Raw genomic sequence first — 20,109 nt, forward strand, 5'->3', positions numbered from 1 at the left:
TTAATATATATATATATATATATATATATATATATATATATATATATATATATATATATATATATATATTTAATGGCGCATAACCAACTTTAAGCCTGAGGAAGATACAGTAACTGTTAGGATAATATTAACACTTTTTCAAAACAGAAGGTCAAATTTGTTTTTAAAGGCTAGGGATAACAAAGACCAGATTTCATTACTCTTTAACCATATAATCATGTTTCATGTAATAACTGAATTCTGATTTAAAAAAAAAAACTTCTATAAAACTTTATTTTTTATACCGTAACATCAAAAGAGTGCATTTTTCATAATATGCATATGTGTTTCTAATCCTCTTATAAGGAACTTGCTTGGCAAACAATAGACCTTCTCTTGTTATTTTTCTAACTAAAATAAGCTTGTGCATAAAATTGGATTTCCATATTGCTTAAAACTGGCTTTATGATCAAACAAGAAACAAACAACTGCAGTCAGCACTTAGATGTGGTACTTGAACCAGAGAGCAGACACAATTAAAGTAGTCATACGTTTTCTTTGCCATTCTATAAATAGTAAGATAAGCTGAAGGAATCCTAACACACATTCATGTACTATAATTGATATAAGTAACACATTTATAAACAGCAGCCAATACTGACAAAACAGTATATAATCTTTAAGTTGTACAGCTAGTCATTAATTCTGTAGGCATGTAGTCATTTTATAAATAATCTTTTTTTTATTTTGTGATCAGTTAGTGAGCTTTAACCAGCTTAGTGGTGTGCTGGCTGTTGTTCTCCAAGCATAGAGTGAATTGGTCAGCCACGTGCTGTGTTGAGCTTTCTCTAGCAGGGTGTGCTAGAGGTAACATTTTATGTTAAAGATATTTAATACCAGGCCATTCACAAGGCTTGGAGGCATGCTGTGCATTTTGGGAAAGATATTACAGTTCTGAGAACACAGGGTCTTCTCTCCAGGGCAACCCTCTAAGAGAATGCTTCTGTATCATCAATCTTTCTGCTCTGGCGGCTTTGGGACTTAAGCCAGGTACACACCGGCCAGATGTTGGGAGACATTTGTGGTTAAAACAAAATGTCAGTCATTCGGCACGTGTGTATGTCAGTCTGTTCAACAGAAGCTAGCCATTTAGCCGGCTTCTTTTGGACGAGCATACTAGAAAACCAGCAGCCGGCCGATTCCCGATCAAATGTACTTTGCATAGTGAGAAGAGTGGCCCTGACTGGAGATGACAGTTTTTTTTCAAACAACCTATTTAGTTGGACAAAAACAAATTGTATTGTGTGTGCCAGGCTTAGAGGCGTGGAGTACAGCAGGAATCTACCTACTGTGAGGCCTCCCTGAAGATATTGCAATGGTATGGTATAAGAACCCAGGGGAAACAGACTGCAAAGGTCCCTCATGAGGTATTAGTGAGGGACTTCAAAGACTCATGCAACATAATTCAGTAAAGTTGGGACTCAGAAAGCTAAATAGACATGCAAGAAGACCAAATACTGTGTTTTAAAGAAAACATGAATGCATACTGTGTTCCCTTTACCCTCTTTTCTAGGTCTTTCTGCATATGTGCAATTATCCCTTAAAATCCTAAACAAAGAAACTGGCACCCATCATTCTATCCAGCCTATAGGACAAGAACTTCACCTGGAAAAGAATGTGCCAGGGACATTTATCAAAAAGTAACTGGATCTGGGACATTTGTAATGTAGCTATTGGTTTTTCGAAGAGCCCTATTATTATAAAATGTGTACAATTGATTATAACCTAAAGTTTATGTGAAGATGAGCAATTAACTTCTCTTTTCTGCTCCTGAAATCCTGAAAGTAGAAAAACAAATACCGCCACCACACCTAAAAATACAAATACTGTAATACATTTCTTTCATCATTTCTTCTTCAGTTTGAATATACTTTAATCACTTCTTGACTGCCGTATTGTAATAATACGGCTGGGTGGGTGCTTCCAGTTCCAGGAGGCCATCCAGGGATGTCCTCCTTCTCATACGTCTCCCCCCTGGGGCATGCAGCGGCAATCCTGGAACCAATGTGTCTGCTACAGCAGTTACAGAGTCCCTGATCAATGCCGCCAATAATTTTGAAAAAAACGAAATATTCAAAAACCTCACCATGCCTCTTGCTAATTACCTTGGACCAGGGCTTCCCAAACTTTTTGGGGCTGAGACCCACTTCTGAATACAGTTATTTTTTGCGACCCACTGTAATTGAATATTGTAAAGCGCTACGGAATTTGTTGGCACTATATAAATGCAAATACTATTAATAATAATGCATATTTTAAAGGGAGGGGGATGTTAAATTAAAAATATCAATTTATTTTTGAATACACTTAATATTTAAATAAATATAAGGTTATATGGCACTCACCCTCCTTCCTCTACCAGCGGTCCACAGTGAAGGTGAAGCCCCTGTTTGCCCTCTCCAGGGCCCAGCACACCTCACCCAGAGTCTCCATGATGAGGAGCTCTATGCTGGTCTTGGTGTCCTGGCTCTTCTCCTTCAGATCCTCTACTGGGGTCACAGAAGCTGCCAAGAACTCTTGACCAAGGCTGCTGTCTCTGTCCGCTGAGAGAATCCCGCCGCCATTCTAGCCACCACCGCTGCTGCCAGCAGGACCGAGGAGCTGGCTCTGCACCCCATGAACATATCCTACATAACAGCCCACATACATACTCACTGATGCAAGTATTCTCCTCGTGGGAAATGCATATCAGCCTCCATAAACTGGGCGGGGTCCTGAATCCATTGCGATTTGGCTCTCTGTAATTTGCGTGGGCTCGCACAACACATTTTAAGCAGGCCCGCTCTCAGTGATTTCCAGCGTATCGCAACCCACTCAAATGCAGCTTGCGACCCACCAGTGGGTCCCGACCCACAGTTTGGGAACTCCTGCCTTGGACTATCTACTTTCCAAAAAAGGGGTCATGTGGGGGAGGGAGGGTATTTGTGGTGTTCTGGTATTTTAAGGCCTCAAGAAATTAGATAGATAATCAGTACATCAGGTTCAATCAATTGTACATACCATAGTTTGTGGATTCTATAATTTTCCCACATACTATATAATATACATTGATTTGGGTTATTTTTACCAAAAAAATGTAGCAGAATACATTTTTCCTAATATATTAAATCCTAAAATATTATTTCTTTCTAAAATGTTATAGCAGAAACAAACATTTGCTTTTTTTTTGTTGTTTATACAGTGGGGATCGAAAGTGTGGGCACCCCAGGTAAAAATTTGTATTAATGTGCATAAAGAAGCCAAGGAAAGATTGAAAAATCTCCAAAAAGCATAAAATTACAGATTAGACATTCTTATAATATGTCAACAAAAGTTAGATTTTATTTCCATCATTTACACTTTCAAAATAACAGAAAAAAAGTTTGGGCACCCTGCAGAGTTAATATCTTGTACTGCCCCCTTTGGCAAGTATCACAGCTTGTAAACGCTTTTTGTAGCCAGCCAAGAGTCTTTCAATTCTTGTTTGAGGTATCTTTGCCCATTCTTTCTTACAAAAGTCTTCCAGTTCTTTGAGATTTCTGGGCTGTCTGTCACGCACTGCTCTTTTAAGGTCTATCCAAAGATGTTCAATTATGTTGAGGTCAGGATAGTGAAGGCCATGGCAAAACCTTCAGTTTACGCCTCTTGATGTAATCCCCCGTGGATTTTTAAGGTGTGTTTAGGATCATTATCCATGTGTAGAAGCCATCCTCTCTTTAACTTCAGCTTTTTCACAGATGGCATCAAGTTACCATCCAAAATTTGCTGAAATTTTATTGAATACATTTTTCCTTCTACTCGTGAGATGTTCCCTGTGCCACTGGCTGCAATACAACCCCAAAGCATGATTGATCCACCCCCATGCTTAACAGTTGGACAGAGGTTCTTTTCATTAAATTCTGTGCCCCTTCTTCTCCAAACGTACAAAAAGTTTAATTATAACCTCATCGGTCCACAGAACTTGTTTCCAAAATCCATCAGGCTTGTCTATATGTTCATTTGTTCATTTCAAAGTTCAAACGCTGATTTTTGTGGTGAGGACGTAGAAGAGGTTTTCTTCTGATGACTCTTCCATTAAGACCATATTTGTACAAGTATCTCTTTTTAATGGAATAGTGTACCACAACTCCAGTGTCTGCCAGATCTTTCTGGAGGGATTGTGCAGTCAAACGTGGGTTTTGAATTGTTTTTCTCACAATCCTGCGAGCTGTTCTGTCTGATATTTTTCTTGGTCTTCCAGATCTTGCTTTAACTTCCACTGTTCCTAATGACTGCCATTTCTTAATTACATTCCGATTCCGAACAGAGGATATTGACATCTGAAAACACTTTGCTATCTTCTTATAGCCTTCTCCAGCTTTGTGAGCGTCAACTATTTTCAGTTTGAGTTTTCTAGACAATTGCTTAGAAGATTCCATGGTGCTGATTGTTGGGGCAAGGTCAGATGAGTCTGGGCATTTAAAACCTTTGAGATTGACATCACCTGGTCTTCTCAGATGATGATTGAGAACAATCCATAACACTGGCAGGTCTCAACCTTGCAAAGGGGGCAGTGCATGCTATAAATTCTGCAGGGTACCCAAACTTTTGCAGAGGCCATTTTTTTTTTCTGTAATTTTGAAAGTGTCAATGATGGAAATAAAATCTAACTTTTGTTGACATATTATAAGAATGTCTAATCTGTAATTTGATGCCTTTTGGAGATTTTTCCATCTTTCCTTGGCTTCTTTATGCACATTAATACAAATTTTTACCTGGGGTGCCAAAACTTTTGATCCCCACTGTACAGCAAAAAAAATACTAAAAATCTGTGGTGATTAAATGACACTAAAAGAAAGCTCAACCTGTCTCAACAAATTATAAAAAATGCATTTGGGTACAGTGTTGCATGACTGAGTTATTGTCATTAAAACTGTGACAGTGCTTAAAACTTAAAAATGGCCTGGGCAGGAAAGGTGTGCATCTGCTTTTGCAAAATGCTTAAATGCTTTACAACAACATCAGGCATGAAATATGAACAGAGCATATCCTTCTGTAGGTACTTGTCTCAACTAAGAGCACGAGTGTCATTTCTGTCTGGTGTTTCTTTCTTCTGCTATCAGCATGGATCACTTCTGACAAGTTTATCTGACGCCAAGAGAAAAAAGGGGACAGAGGAGGGAGCTCCAGATGCTTAACAGCCTCAGCTCTGTTCCTATGTGCTGTGTGAAGGAGTGTGTCTCTTTCCTCCAATCAGCTGTCTGAGCTCTCTTCCACTTTTTTTTCTGACAGCTCAGACAAGCTTTCTAAATGCTGGATTTTGAATGGCTGTAGACAAGAGAAGATTACAGATAAACTGGTACAGCTTATGTAGGAGGATGTGTTTCATCTCTGTGTATCACCTTAGGCCAGTCACTTCACTGGGTAAATGTAAGGGTCTACAACCACTTTTATTCTAACCAGGGGTGGGCAGCTTGAAACATTAGCAAAGGCTCCCAATGACCCCTGGGTTTCATTTTTTTTCCTAAAATGAAAAAAAAAAATATTCAAATGCTATTTTAAAATATTAGGAATAATATGGTATAAGAATGACATTATATAAATACAGTATTTTGCATGGTTACATTTAAAAGACAACTAATGGCTTATTTCCTTACCTCACCTTTTAAACTTCACCATAATTACTAAGCATTTACAGGATCATAAAGGAAAGCATTAACAAAATACTTAAATACTAAATATATCCTATATTCACTATATTCCTTTGCATTATAAATCTAATAAATACATAAAAATCTACTGGTTGTTTGAATTTGTGTATTTCAAAACATGTATTCCTACTATCAGAATTGCTGATGAGTTCTGGCAAATTTGACCATTAGAAGGGTAAGACAGTTCATAGATGAGTATGTTTTTTCCTTCAACCGGAGGGAATCCTTCCTGTTCAACTATTGTATCCTGACAACGAGGAGACTTCCCCGCTATCCGAATACAGTGATCAGCATTGCAGGCTATAGTCTGCAGCGCCAAACAATCAGGGAAAATCCAACATAACTTACCTTCCCATACATGGATTGCAATTCGGCCAGTCCCTGCTGAACCAGCCAAATTTTGATCTATGTATTGCCAGCTTTAGTTGGAAAAACTCTATGTACTTCTCACTAGAGAGCTCTTGATTATGTGACACCAAACACAATAGTCTGGAAGAGGTGTCTGGTAAATCTGGCCATACAAAGTTAGATTTTTTTCATTAAGTCTGAGGGCTATACACTGCAGATTGATGAATCTTCTGCTCTGGCTATTGCATTTTGACAGCCACTGGTGCCAGCTGTCTTAATACAAATGCAGCAAGCAGACGATTCAGTGACTTTATCTGATTGGATGCAACCACTGTTTAGCCAACATTTTTCAATCAAAAGACATTGTGTGGGAGGGTGGAAAAAAGACCACCCATTGAGCAAATTTCTAATTTAAAACTGAAAGTTTAACTGCTTTACGACCGCCCACCACAGTTATACTGTGGCAGGTAGCCGCTCCTGCGCGAACCGCTGTAACTATACGTTGGTCGTGCGTAGGAGGCTAGGGGGCCTGAGATAGGAGGAGTGAAAGCTGATGAGGCTTGTAAGTGGAGGAATTCAGTTTTCTTATTGCACAAACCCTTTGTGCTGCAGGTGAGCACGCACTGCACACAGAGGTGTTTCAGCAGGTGGAAGGAAGTAGTACTAAGCACTTTATATTTGTTTGGTTTGAAGAAGCTCTTTAATCACACCATCATCATATTTGTGCCTGTATTGGAAAAGCACTGCCTGTTTTGATGAGATCATGGACTGTATTATAGATCATCACTTTTTTTGATCACGGATTGTATAAAAGACTATCACTTTTTTATTTGTTTTTATGTTTTCTACTTTGTATGTATATTATGAATAGGCACATTCAATGATTTTTGTTACATAGTATTTATGTATGAATAGTGCACCACCATTATCCATATACAATACTGATTATTTCAAGCTTATGAGTACTTGAACACGGTGGGAGCAGCAATTCACTTTACTCATTAGGTGCTTTTATTCATTGCATCATAGCAGCGCACCTGTCTTCATACTAAACAAAATAGATAGTCAAGTCTGGCTAAGAAGTCATAAGAAGGAGAATAAAAAGTGAATTATCTGTGCATAGGGTAACTAAAATGCCATTTGTTGTTCTCCATATTAATAGTGGACAGCAGAAGCGAAAGCGGGGAATCTGCCTGGCGGGGGTGTAGCGACTGCCCCAACTATATGACAATGATCTGTGATCTCCTCAGGGTGCAATACCATGTTAAAATCCCCATCTACTTCGTGTAAGGATGAAGAGTGCTGCATAATCAATGCAGAAGTGTCCTAAAGAGAGCTTTTCCGGGAGAGTTAGGGGCAAGGCTATGAGTGATTTGGATAGAGTGGGAAGGGAATCGCAGGCATATTGAGACTTTTCAGCCAAGCTCATCGCTAGAAACCGATTGGACAGTAGATGGCAAGTTTTTGTTAGCATAAAATTTCAAGGCTTAATTTACTTATATTGCTGCAGAACAACTGTGAGCTGTTAACCCATTACTTCTTCCCTGAAAAAAACCTTTTTGTATAACTCTGAAATATAAATATTTTTTCATTTTTTGCTAACCAAACTTTTTTCCACCTCTGGTAGTTTACTGCTTACCTATGTACCATTTCATGTTATTCACTAGTTTGAACTGTCCAAATTTTAATAAAAACTAGACCAATTGTTCTAAAACGTTTGACCAGTAGTGTATATTTATATATGTAGAAATTGTAATGAGAAAACATTTTAGCCTTGATTTAATTGGTCAAATTGGCAATTAACTGTTTACTGTCCTAGGAAACAAGGGTTGGAAATACTCAGTTGGCCTTAGTTGGTATCTTCAGTAACTGCCAGGAGGGTCTTCACATCTTAACAAACCTGATAAAAAGTGTGGAAGTTGCCTAGTTATACATATATATGGTGCTAGGAAGAAGCATATGGGTGACCCTCTCTATCGGGAGGGCCTGATAATTTGGTTAGGCTGTCATGTGCTTCCAGGGGTGTCTTTTGAGTCTGGGGAGTCTCCCCACTGTGTCCAATGAGGGCTCTTATTGGACAGTGGAGGAAACCTGACCAATAGCGCACCAGGGCTTGTATCCATCTCAGAGGGCAGAATCTGTCACAACGCATCCTGGGATAGGGTATAAGTCTGAGGGGAGCACATGACGCAGTATCTTTGGCGGGAAGAAGAGTCTCAGGAGGAGGGTGACGGCTGTATCTCCTCCTGTCAGTGCAAGTAAGAGTGTCCTAGGTGGTCGGCCTAGAGGACAGAGGTTGAGCTGAGCTGCAGAGGAGGGATCCAGAGTGCTGTGGACCAAGTGGAGCTCCTGGGCAGAAAGTTTTGGGGGAAAAACAGTATTGTGAGTACTTGAGACTGCCCAGGGATCTGCCTAGGAGAGGGGACCACTCCAGAAGGTCAAGGGGATCCAGGAGCCAGCTAACCTGAGGAGAATGTTTAGAAAAAGGGCGTGCCAGTGTTTAAGCCCTGAAGATAAGTGAGAGGAAGAGGGTGCCAGTGTGGGCCCTGAAGTATTTTGCAGCGCAGCAGCAGCACACGTATCTACCTCAGCAAGGAGTGCTTAAGGGAGCTATAAAAGGACTTCTTTATGTGAGAAAACAGTCCAAGGTTAGTTTGGAGTTAACAGGCAGCAAGCCAGCGTTAACTGGCATCAAGTCAGCGCCAAGAAGTGTTTTCAGTTGTCCCTAGCAACTGAGTATCCCTAGCAAGAAGTATCCCACTCATTCCCTTCTCCCATCCAAGTTCTCAATAAATACAAAAAACCCAAGGATACAGGACTGGTCATTGTCACACTTGGAGAAACATGCACAGGGGTACTTTTGTTGCACCCGGTGGCCCAGGGGGACCCATATCCAGCAAAACAGCCGGGAATCCTGCTACATATATATATATATATATATATATATATTGGACATACACTATATTTTCAAAAGTATTGGGACGCCTGCCTTTACACAAGTGGACTTTAATGGCATCCCAGTCTTAGTCCGTAGGCTTCAATATTGAGTTGGCCCACCCTTTGCAGCTATACCAGCTTCAACTCTCCAGGGAAGGCTGTCCACAAGGTTTAGGAGTGTGTCTATGGGAATGTTTGACCATTCTTCCAGAAGCGCATTTGCGAGGTCAACCACTGATGTTAAAAGAGAAGGCCTGGCTTGCAGTCTCTGCTCTAATTCATCCCAAAAGTGTTCTATCTGGTTGAGGTCAGGACTCTGTGCAGGCCAGTCAAGTTCCTGTACCCCAAACTTGTTCATCCATGTCTTTATGGACCTTGCTTTGTGCACTGCTGCACAGTCATGTTGGAACAGGAAGGGGCCTTTCCCAAATGGTTCCCACAAATTTGGGAGCATGAAATTGTCTTGATATGCTGATGCCTTAAGAGTTTCCTTCACTGGAACTAAGGCGCCAAGCCTAACTCCTAAAAAACAACCCCACACCATAACCCCCCCCCCCTGCCAAATTATTTGGACCAGTGCACAAAGCAAGGTCCATAAAGACAAGGATGAGCAAGATTGGGGTGGAGGAACTTGACTGGCCTACCTGACTTGAGTCCTGGCCTCAACCTGAAAGAACACTTTGGGATGAATTAGAGCGGAGACAGCAAGCCAGGCCTTCTTGTCCACCATTAGTACCTAACCACATAAATGTGCTTTTGGAAGAATGGTCAAACACTTTTAAACCTTATGGCCAGCGTTCCCAGAAGAGTTGAAGCTGTTATAGCTGCAAAGGGTGGACCAACTTAATATTAAACCCTACCGACTAAGATCGTGATGCCATTAAAGTTCATGTGCGTGTAAAGGCAGGCATCCCAATATATTTGACAATATAGTGTATATGCTAGATCAGTGGTGTGTCCATATGCTTGATAGGATTTGACAGAAGAAATAGATTCTGAAGGCTTCTGATTATTGTATTATTTCACATATACTCTATTGCAGTGGTCCTCAACCCTGGCCTACAGGGCCCACTAACAGGCCAGATTTGCAAGATAACTGAAATCCATCCCAGGTGATATCATTTGCTGCTCAGTGATTACAGTATTCTAGTCTGCATCTCCCCAAGATAATACTTAAAATCTGGCCTGTTAGTGGGCCCTGAGGACCGGAGTTGAGGACCACTGCTCTATTGGATCATCTGTTGCCAGGATCCAATAAATGTTACACTCTCTGTAACTGAAGCTGACCATCCTAATTTTGTCAGGGGGAAGTTACATTCCACACACCCCCTGCAAACTCCTATTTCATAATACTAATATTTATAGTAATTATTTGTTTTTATTAATATTTACAACACCATGTTACACTTCAGCCATTAGGAGCTTTACAAGATGATGCCTGAGCCTGCCTTCAGTCTAGAGATGCATTGACATAGGCAGAGGAGAATATCAAGGTGTGTGCCAAAGAGAGGCACTTACTTTGAGCAGGCACAAATGCCTCATACAGTGTCATAGAAAAATGTATTGCAGCCACTGTTAGTGTTGCAACACAGTACCACTCCACAGTGCCACAGCCCAGCTCTCCCATAAAAGGAAAGCACTCAACCAATGTCTCAATACACACCTTGTGTGAGGGTAGAGATTGAAAGGGAACACCAAGGGGCAGATTACCGACCACCAAAAATAGATGGGCCCCAATATTTAAGGGGGGATGTGGCACCCTCACTTTAATCGGTTTGAAAGAGCAAACTGCCAAAGGGGTCTTAGGGATTGGGTCAAACATGCGTGGATCGCTACTGCCCTGGAACTGTATAGCATTTTATGTCTAACTCCATGCATTGCACACTGTGCTGAGGGGAGTGTTGAATGCAAGACCCAGTGCCCAAAGCAACTTTACAGACTAGCCCCACATTTACCAACTCTGGCAGGGTAAAGTAAAATACAGGCGGCATGCCTAAGGTACCATTCTGGAATCTGTACCATTAGCAAAAATGTCTGGTGCACTGTTGAGCAGCAATCTAGCAGAAAAAAAACATCCTGTAAAGACCAATAATCTCCCTCTGTAGAGAGAAGACATTTTTCACCTGTGGAAACTAGCAAAAGCTGAAGATTGCTGGAAGTGGGGGGAGTTACATAGGGTTCTATCAGCTCTGTTTGCCAATGCCCAATTATCTGTAGGCATGTGCATAGAACCTACTAGTTATCTATCACTATGGCTGTGTCCTGTATTGTATGATCAAGAAATATAAAGTAATAGTTAGGGATGAGCTGAATGTACCTGGGTTTGGTCCAAAGGAGGTTTGTTGAACTGTGCTGAAATTCTGTATTGTAATTTGAACCCCACTAAAGCCAATACTAGCTAAATCTTTACATTCAGTTCTGCTATTTCAGGGTCACATGTACAGATGAAAAAAAAAGCTGTTGGTGGGAAGCAATGATTTTAACAATACTTAAATTGAAACATTCAGGCCCCGTTCACACTTGAACATTTTTTAGTTTGTAGCTTAATGCTCAGAAACTCTCAACAAGCAAAAATTCTATTGTTTTTAATAGCCCTTGTTCACATCTAAGCGTCATGTCGCTTGTAGCAAAATGTCTGTCACTCAAAAAAGTACACAAGCTACTTTTTAGGCAGAATTTAGCGTTTTTGTCCCCATAGACTTCAATGGAAATGCCTGAAAAGCAGAAAGAAAGCCTTTTTTGTGTGTTTTTTTTTCAAACGTTTTGTTGAAAACTTTCTGCTCGAAAAGCAGCTCACCACCCCTTTTTCAGCATTTTTAGTTGAAAAATGCTTGACAAAAGCTTCAAAAACGTAAAAAACGCTGGAAAAAAACTTGAAAATGTGACACGTCCTGCAAACAATACCAGGCCAGATATCCTCTACGTAGGAATGTTATCCTTTGGAAAAATACTTGTCGTTATGTTAATAAGGATAAGGGTCTCTATCCCCCAACACTGGCATGACAGCTGTGGAGGACGGTATGCAGGGGGCTTATCACAATCTGGAAGCAACCTTTAAAAAATAAGGGGGCTCCCAGATACCACCTTCCCTACACTGCAAAATCAACTGATCAAGCCTGCAAGACCATACTCCTCTGGCCAAATTTTGAGCCATTCCGATCAGGCGTGTTCTTTCTCATCCTCCAAACATCCATGCAAGCTTATTTTAACTGCCTCACTGGCCACGACTAGGAGGTATAGGGGATTTGCCTTTTTGAATCAGGAACTTTAGTGGCAGCGATTTGGAGTTTGCAGAGTGCATATGCAGGCATATATTAGCTTTTATTATTTTCTTTAAAAAGCACATCTGATTGGTTAATCTCAGCATCAGCTGTTATAACCTTTCCTTTTTCATCCTTCTTAAAACACACTGGCAATGACACTTTGACTCTGATGTGACCTTTGACCCTAACCCTAACACCGACCTACATCAAATGCTGATCTAGGTATTTTAACTTTATTAGCTTGGTCTCTGTGCTATGAGAGCACTGTGCAGCTCTCTCCCTGCACACACAGGGCAGTGCATCTGGAGATAGACCCACTTTGTACAATCAGAGAGGAGGGGTTAATTATTTATTTATTTTTTTACTACATTTATTGATAATTACCCTAAAACTACATTTGCTATAACAGTAATCACAGGATGGTATGTCTGCTTTTTTGACACTTGCACTGCATTATAAAAATATTTATATTCTAATTGTGGCCATACGTTTTACGATTTTATACACAATCATATTTAAAATCAATAAACCAAATTTAACGTAACACATTTATAAATGTATAAATCTGATCAGAAATACAACTGGAAGATTAAAAAGATCATTTGATTTGCTATATGATTAATGATCATATCAAATTATCTACTGTTTATTATTTTTTCATCCAGACTGATCAGAATAATTTTGACTCAACTGTTCAGCTTGCACAATATTGATCAATGACACAGTAGGTGTCTTTAATTCATAGATCTAATTAAATTATCTGATTCTGTGAAGAACACACAAAAGTTGGAGTTAGCCTTTAAGGCAAACCGTTGATGACTGCTATAATGAACACAATTTATCCCCATTGTGACTATATTTTTTCCAGTTATATATCAAGATCATAAAAAAATAGTGAACAGAGGCTAAGCAAGTGACTGATGGCTAAAATGACTTCACAATTTTATCCTCCTCTGTAATCAGTAGAGATGATATTTATTACAGTGTGCTTTTATTCAGTAATACAAAGGAGTCCAAAGGAACAGCAAATCTTAACAAATATTCCTTATACAGCAACTATTTTTCTGTTGCACAACTGCTCTCCTATTTCATTGCTGCAAAATATATAGGAGCCCATGGAAAGCCCTGCACAATACATCTTTTGTTAGACTCCCTTTTAAGCCCAGTATAATGCTTAACCCTTCTCAACCTCATCCATATGTGCGTTCATATTTTCTAATGTAAAAGCATTTCTATCAAAAACTAATTAAAAAAGGCGTTTTGAAGCCTTTAGTGTTAGCTTTGTATTCAGGTGTATTATTGAAACAACCATCTAGGCCAGTGTCACAATGCTAATTTGAAAAAAGGACCTCACTTATTTACCACATGGACTTGGGTTTTATGCTCTATGGGGTTTATACATTAAAGGCAAATAGGCGGTCCACTATGCAAGGAAAGTTACACTTTATAAGGGAATTTGCCCAGAGATTAGTGAAGAATATCCAACAGTGGCCAAAGAAAATAAAAATAAACAGCATATTTCCTTGCACATGATTGGATGATGGAAGTCAGTATAGCTTCACCGTATTCACTGAGTTCTGCAGAAAATTCCATTACAAAGTGAACCGTCTCTTTAACTTAAGTAAATCAACCCCTGGACTTCAAGGTGGTAAATTTAGTTTATTACATAGTGGGAACTGTGCCTTCAGAGGATCGCTTTTTGTTAAACCCCACCCCACAAATCAAACTCACTTTTAAAAATGAAACATATAAATATCTCAGTGTGCATTGGCAGCTACAGTTTCTATATATATAATTTAACAAGAAATGTATTTATTTTTTCACTTTACACTTCCTTACAAAATGTCACAATTCTAAGCTATTTATGGCCAGTGTTCAGAGAATATTTATTCAATTGTGAAATCTCCTGAATATTTGGTCTAGAATTAGCAACTTTGAGTTGGTAAATTTGTTTGAAGTTATGGTTGAATATATGTTTATTAAAAGTTTTACACAAACCATATCATGATTCATGACAAAACACAAATACTGACATTAAACAGAATAAACAGATATATACAAGAGTCTCTGAAATTTTCTGAAATTTTCTAAAGACATTATCTGTGACACCTAATGCAGGTGCTCTGCTTTAAGGTGTTTGATGTTAAAATAACTGTTCAACACATGGTTATCCCTGCTGTTAGGTATGCTCCATGAATATCTGTTATTACAAATATAAATCAATCGAAGACACAAAAAAGGGGAAATAAGTACCTGAATGGCTAAAAAAGTAAAACACCTAGTGTACAAAACCTTTTTATAAATATGGAAGAATGGCATTTAAAATGGCAGATACATATTTAGAGGTACGTTTTAAATGCTTAAATCTATGTATTTGAAGTATGTTGCAAACTTATGTTACCATAGAACTGGTAATCTTATATAGCCAAAGAAAGTTTGAAAAAATAAACAAGCCCTTCTGAGAAGGAAATCCTGTCCCTATATAGTGTAAATGTGGCAGGATTTCAACAAATAAGTTGTTTATGTTAACTTGTCAACCTCTGCATGTACAGCTGCTGGAGGGCAAGCTTTTAGCTCTTGATAACTCCCAACAATCTTAAAGCAGAGCCGCCATGCAAAACATTATTTTGGGTGTTTGCTTTTGACTCATGGCAGTACATCCAGGGAAATCTAAAATCTTTATAGCCAGTCACAGACCTACTGAACCCTAGTGCAAATTTTGGATGAATCCCCCCTTCTCCCATCCCCTGCTAGGCACTCTTTCACGCTGTCCCATTGCAAAATGAGTCTAATGCAGTGCAGACCAAGTAAAAGTACTGGATGATAGCAATTAGCATAGGTACACTTTTACTTGAGTGGTTTAGATTGGACATGCGAACTGGTGTCATAAGACAAACAAAAAATGAGAAGAAGCATTTCCATAGTGGACTTGTACCTTCTCTGTTCAGTTCTGCCGTAGCGAATCACGTGCATGTATTATTTTTGCAATATAGTAACTCCAAAAACAATACGGCATAAGAACAGACCCAGAGAAGGGCCCCATTGAAGGAGCTACCATGGATTCTATTTCTCTTCACATAACATAGTTATATAATTACATAGTAGTTGAGGTTGAATAAAGACAATAGTCCATCCAGTTCAACCTGTGTAGGTGTGAATCTTTTCTCATACCCCTGAATGTTTTGATCCTTTAGATGTACGTCCAAGAGTCTTTTAAACTTAGCCATACTCCCCCCAGTTACCACCATTTTTGGCAGAGAATTCCACAATCTTGTAGCCCTTACTGTAAAGGGCCCCCTGCATAACCTGAGGTTAAATTGCTTCTCCTCTAAACGCCTTGTATGGCCTTGTGTTCTCATGCATTCCTTGTGACTGAATAGTTTTTATTCTATAACAGAATACAAACTTTGAAACAAGTTTTTCCCACAGTAAAAATTATATATCATTTGTTTTTTTCTGTCATTTGTTCAGTTGATTTTTATTCAGCTTTTAGACATTAGCCAGTATACAGTATCATTTTATAATCACAATTTTCTTTTTCCAATGAGAAGTGACAGATCACATTAAATACATTATTCACTGATAAAAATGATACTTAAAAACAATACATGAATAACTGACACTCTGCTAAACGTTACTGTTCTTGCAGCTTTAGCTCATTTCAAAACACAAATCATCATGTACAGTGTAGAGGATGTTTATTCAGTCCTGTTAAACTTATCCCAGCCCAAGTTTTCATTAATGTATGCAGTGCATGCATCCATGGTTTATACATACACAACCCATTTAATGACAATCTAGAAAAGATACAATTTCCCAAGATTTTCCTCATCTAACAAATGCAACACAAATTGTGTGCTACAATCAAATTAAACACTGTAAAAAAAAAAAAAAAAAAAAAAGCCTTTAAATTGTAATTGTAACCTTTCATAGCATGGGAAAAAAGAATACTTTATGGGACTTACTGTAACATTACAACAGAACTTACTTGGTGTCTATAAAAGCTTTAATTAGGCTTAGCTTATCAGAGATTCTTATTGCTACTGCCCCCGTTGGGATATATCTAATAAGCAGATTTATACACCAATCACTACAATGTATTCTAGGGGATTACAACTAGCAGTTCAAAAACAGCTATGGCAAATCATATTAAAATTATATTATCAAGCTAGTCGGATTTGATCCAGAGCAGGCCTTATCCGTGATTGATATAACTATGACTTTCTCTTGTTTATTTTAACATTTCAATGCATTTAAGGGCTAAAGCAGGGGTGCGAAAATGTGACCTGATCTCGAATGCAGTTTATTTAAAATTCAAAATGAAAAGCTAACGGAGAACAGATAAGATTGATTGCTCTCTCTATCTTAGCATAATTGTATTTCAGGTGAACATCAATTTACTTTAAGGGACATTTCTAAGTAGCATGCCGCATTATAAATAATTCATCATCCATGGCTGCCTCTAAAATGATTTCCCCAAAACAGATTTCACGAGAATAAATGACTTTCATTGTTTTTGTTTATTTTTAATGTTCTCTCTGTTTGTCTTTAAATTGGTTAAGGTGGATTTGTTAGGTATGAAAAATTGTCACATAACCATCACAAGAAACGTATTTTACTTCTGTTGTTCACTGAATGAATTACAGAGCAACATTGTCCTTGTATATAATATCAACAGGAATAATACCAATATAAACACAAAAAGGTAAGTGGAATGCTTTCTTTGCTGGCATTATGTTTAAAATAATTTTACCTGCAAAATACACTGACACGTAAAGGTCAAATCATGAACTTAAAGTAAAATGATGGTGTATTTTCATTACACTAATTTGATTTGTGTCATGCTTTTTGATTTCTACTTGCTGTTGGACAGTTTTGTCTAGAATTACATATGCCAATTTTAAAATGTTCCCTTTAGTGTTCATCTCTGTATCAATGAATATATCTACCATCCCCGATTAAGGGTTACTGAGATAAGCTCAGTTACACTAATAGAGAGGCTATTGATTTAATTCAAGTAAACTTGCATTGACAGAGAAGGAGCAGTGAAGCACAGTGATTTACAGACTACACATAGAAATAAACAATCGTTAACAAGCTTCTTTCTTAAAGCTAATTACACTCATATATATATATATATATATATATATATATATATATATATATATATATATATATATATATATATATATATATATATATACCTATACAAAGAATATAGTTCTATGTCAAACATATTTTAGCGCAGAGAACATTCATTTCAACAAAGTGCAACAAGCAGTGAGGTTTTGCAAGTACAGTGACTCAGAGCATCCAGATGTCAGCTAGAGTTGCCCTTTATGGCGCACAGAAGCAGAAGGTACAGTAACTGGAGTTCAGCATATGGCTGCTTTCTTAGATAAAATGAACATTGCACACCTTTTGTTTTAGAATGTATTTAGCTGATTTATTATAAATAAAGCTATACAGGACCTGAGCACAGACATATCTCCATATCTTAGGCTCTACTACATAGTGCAGGTCAGTGATTAAAAGAGCAAGGATGTTTGAAGTGGCTGTAAAAATATTTAATAGAAACAAGTTGTTATGTTCTCCGTGCATTAAGCTCCTTGTATTTTGTTTTGTTTTTTTGGCATTTTAGGTGTTGTCATAATTTTTTTTTACGTTTGCCAGTATTTTAATAAGAAATAGCATACATTATTTCATAAAGTTAATTTCTATAAGTGATGATTAAAAAGTGTAATTAAACCTATTTTTTTTTTTTTTTTAATATGTGAAATCACTAGAATTCACATTAAAGAAGCTCTGTTTAATGTTTTTAAGTGTGTAAGTTAGCATTATTATACTTCATACTGCAGGCGATTTTAATTTTGAAGGTTTTAAATATCTTAAAGTCTGCATTTTTAGTTAACCAAAATCCAACAAGAAAAATTGTTTTTATTTTAACCAAATGCTGTTATGCAGATTAATGCTAAATTATACTTTTAGGTAAGTTACTTACTTGCAAACCACGTTGAAATACTTTATGGCCCATAAAGTTTGCCAGCATTCTAATAAGGGCCGCCCCCTGTAGGAAAATATATTAATTAGTATTTGAAACACAATAAGTAATTATTTTATGAAAACATGAATATTAAGCCTTGAAATTAAAATGCTCTTTTCAGTAAATTGGTATGAATGCTCTACACCACAATTAAAATAAAATCTTTAAAAAGTGCTACTTTGGATGCATCTTGCTTGTTTTTTTTTTTTTTTATTTCCTGTTGAAGAGTTGTTTTATAGTTTAAACATTGCTTTAAAATTTAGTATCAAGACAAGTTTAATGTTAGTAACACATATGAGCAACATTGAAAAAGCAGTGAATGTGACATTCTCCAAACATTCACTGAAGGTGTCATTTAAGAAGGACTATACCTACAGTGAATATTTGGTGAATGTCCAATTTGATGCTTTATAAACACACCTTGAATGGACACCTAGTTAAAAGAATCTATAGAGGTATATTTAATAAAGGAATAAAGAATAGGAATAGTAATGTTAACTTTAGAAAGTGTATTTACTTTACAAAGTAAATGTTAGTGAATCTATAAAGTTGTAGTTACTTTAAATAACCAAATGTGGCAGCAAAAATCCTTTTTTCCCTCACACATAATTAGGTCTTCAAAGCCAATACAGCTTCATCCTATTGCCTTACATTTACGTTGCAAAGTGAAAATACACTTTCCAAAGGTAATATTAACTGAACTAGGTGAAAAGCATACACTTCTTTTAAAACATATTATAATAAAAATATCACCCTCTTTAAAAGTGACCCTATAAGGCTAGCCTAAAAAATGCTGCTGAAAGTTCTCATAAGAGAAAAAGTCTTATACTCACCCTTTCTGGCAGTCCATTTCTCTGACCTTCCCTGCCTTTCAGTGCTGCAGCCTTAATCAGTCTCTTCAGCATTTGACATTTCTGTCAGATGTCTGTGCCCCTCTACGCACTATGAAGCTAAATCATCTGACCCCTACAGTATGTCACTACAGGACATATCAGATTATGAAGATTGCTGCTTCAAAGGTTTCTTAACGAATGTACATATAATAATTATTTATTTTCATGACATTATTATGACGTTAAAACTAAATATTTACTACTGCAATTTACAACAATGCTATAGTATCCTATTCTTGACTGATGTTTTTGCAAGGAAATAAAGAACACAAATATCCTCCAATGGGACCTGATAATGAATACTAGGCTGCACCATCTCTGCAACACTTTCATCTGCTTTTCATCCCTGCTATGAGTCTCTTTCATGCAGGGCATTCATCTACTTAGCACAGCATCCTAAATTAAAGACTTGAGTGAAGCATGTCTAGGGTTAGGTAGATCATCATACTTGCAAGCAATAGGAAATGTTATAGCACTGGACCTAGGGTCATTTATAAATTAGTTAGATCGAGGCACAATGAGTCCATGGGATAATGGAAATAGTAAACAGAAAATCCACGTGTGAATTGTATAAATGCTGTTCAAATACTTCTGTATATGCAGTGTAAAATGTCATGCTTACTCTGCCGGATATATTCCTTTGAATCCTCTGTTTTTTTAAAATTCATATTTCTTTAAAGTTAATGTAAAACTACAAACCAATTCCAAAAAAAATTGGGACACTGTACAAATTTTGAGTAAAAAAGAAATAGACTAATTTACAAATCTCATAAACGTATATTTTATTCACAATATAATATAGATAACATATCAAATGTTGAAAGTGAGACATTTTGAAATGTCATGCCCAATTTTGGCTCATTTTGGATTTCATAAAGGCTACACATTCCAAAAAAGTTGGGACAGGTAGCAATAGG

The 20,109-nt window shown here is 37.5% G+C and overlaps 1 protein-coding gene across 1 annotated transcript in view; it reads right to left on the minus strand.

The window, feature by feature from the left end:
* The window catches only part of TRHDE (thyrotropin releasing hormone degrading enzyme), a 1,069,075-nt gene that overhangs the window by 299,053 nt on the left and 749,913 nt on the right, over positions 1-20,109 (minus strand). The window contains exon 7 of the mRNA XM_082253105.1: positions 18,258-18,323. Coding sequence (XP_082109231.1) covers positions 18,258-18,323 — 66 coding nt within the window. The remainder of the gene's footprint in view (positions 1-18,257; positions 18,324-20,109) is intronic.

This window comes from Pelophylax lessonae, assembly GCF_965119305.1.
Source record: "Pelophylax lessonae genome assembly, chromosome: 4".
Lineage (NCBI taxonomy): Eukaryota > Metazoa > Chordata > Amphibia > Anura > Ranidae > Pelophylax > Pelophylax lessonae.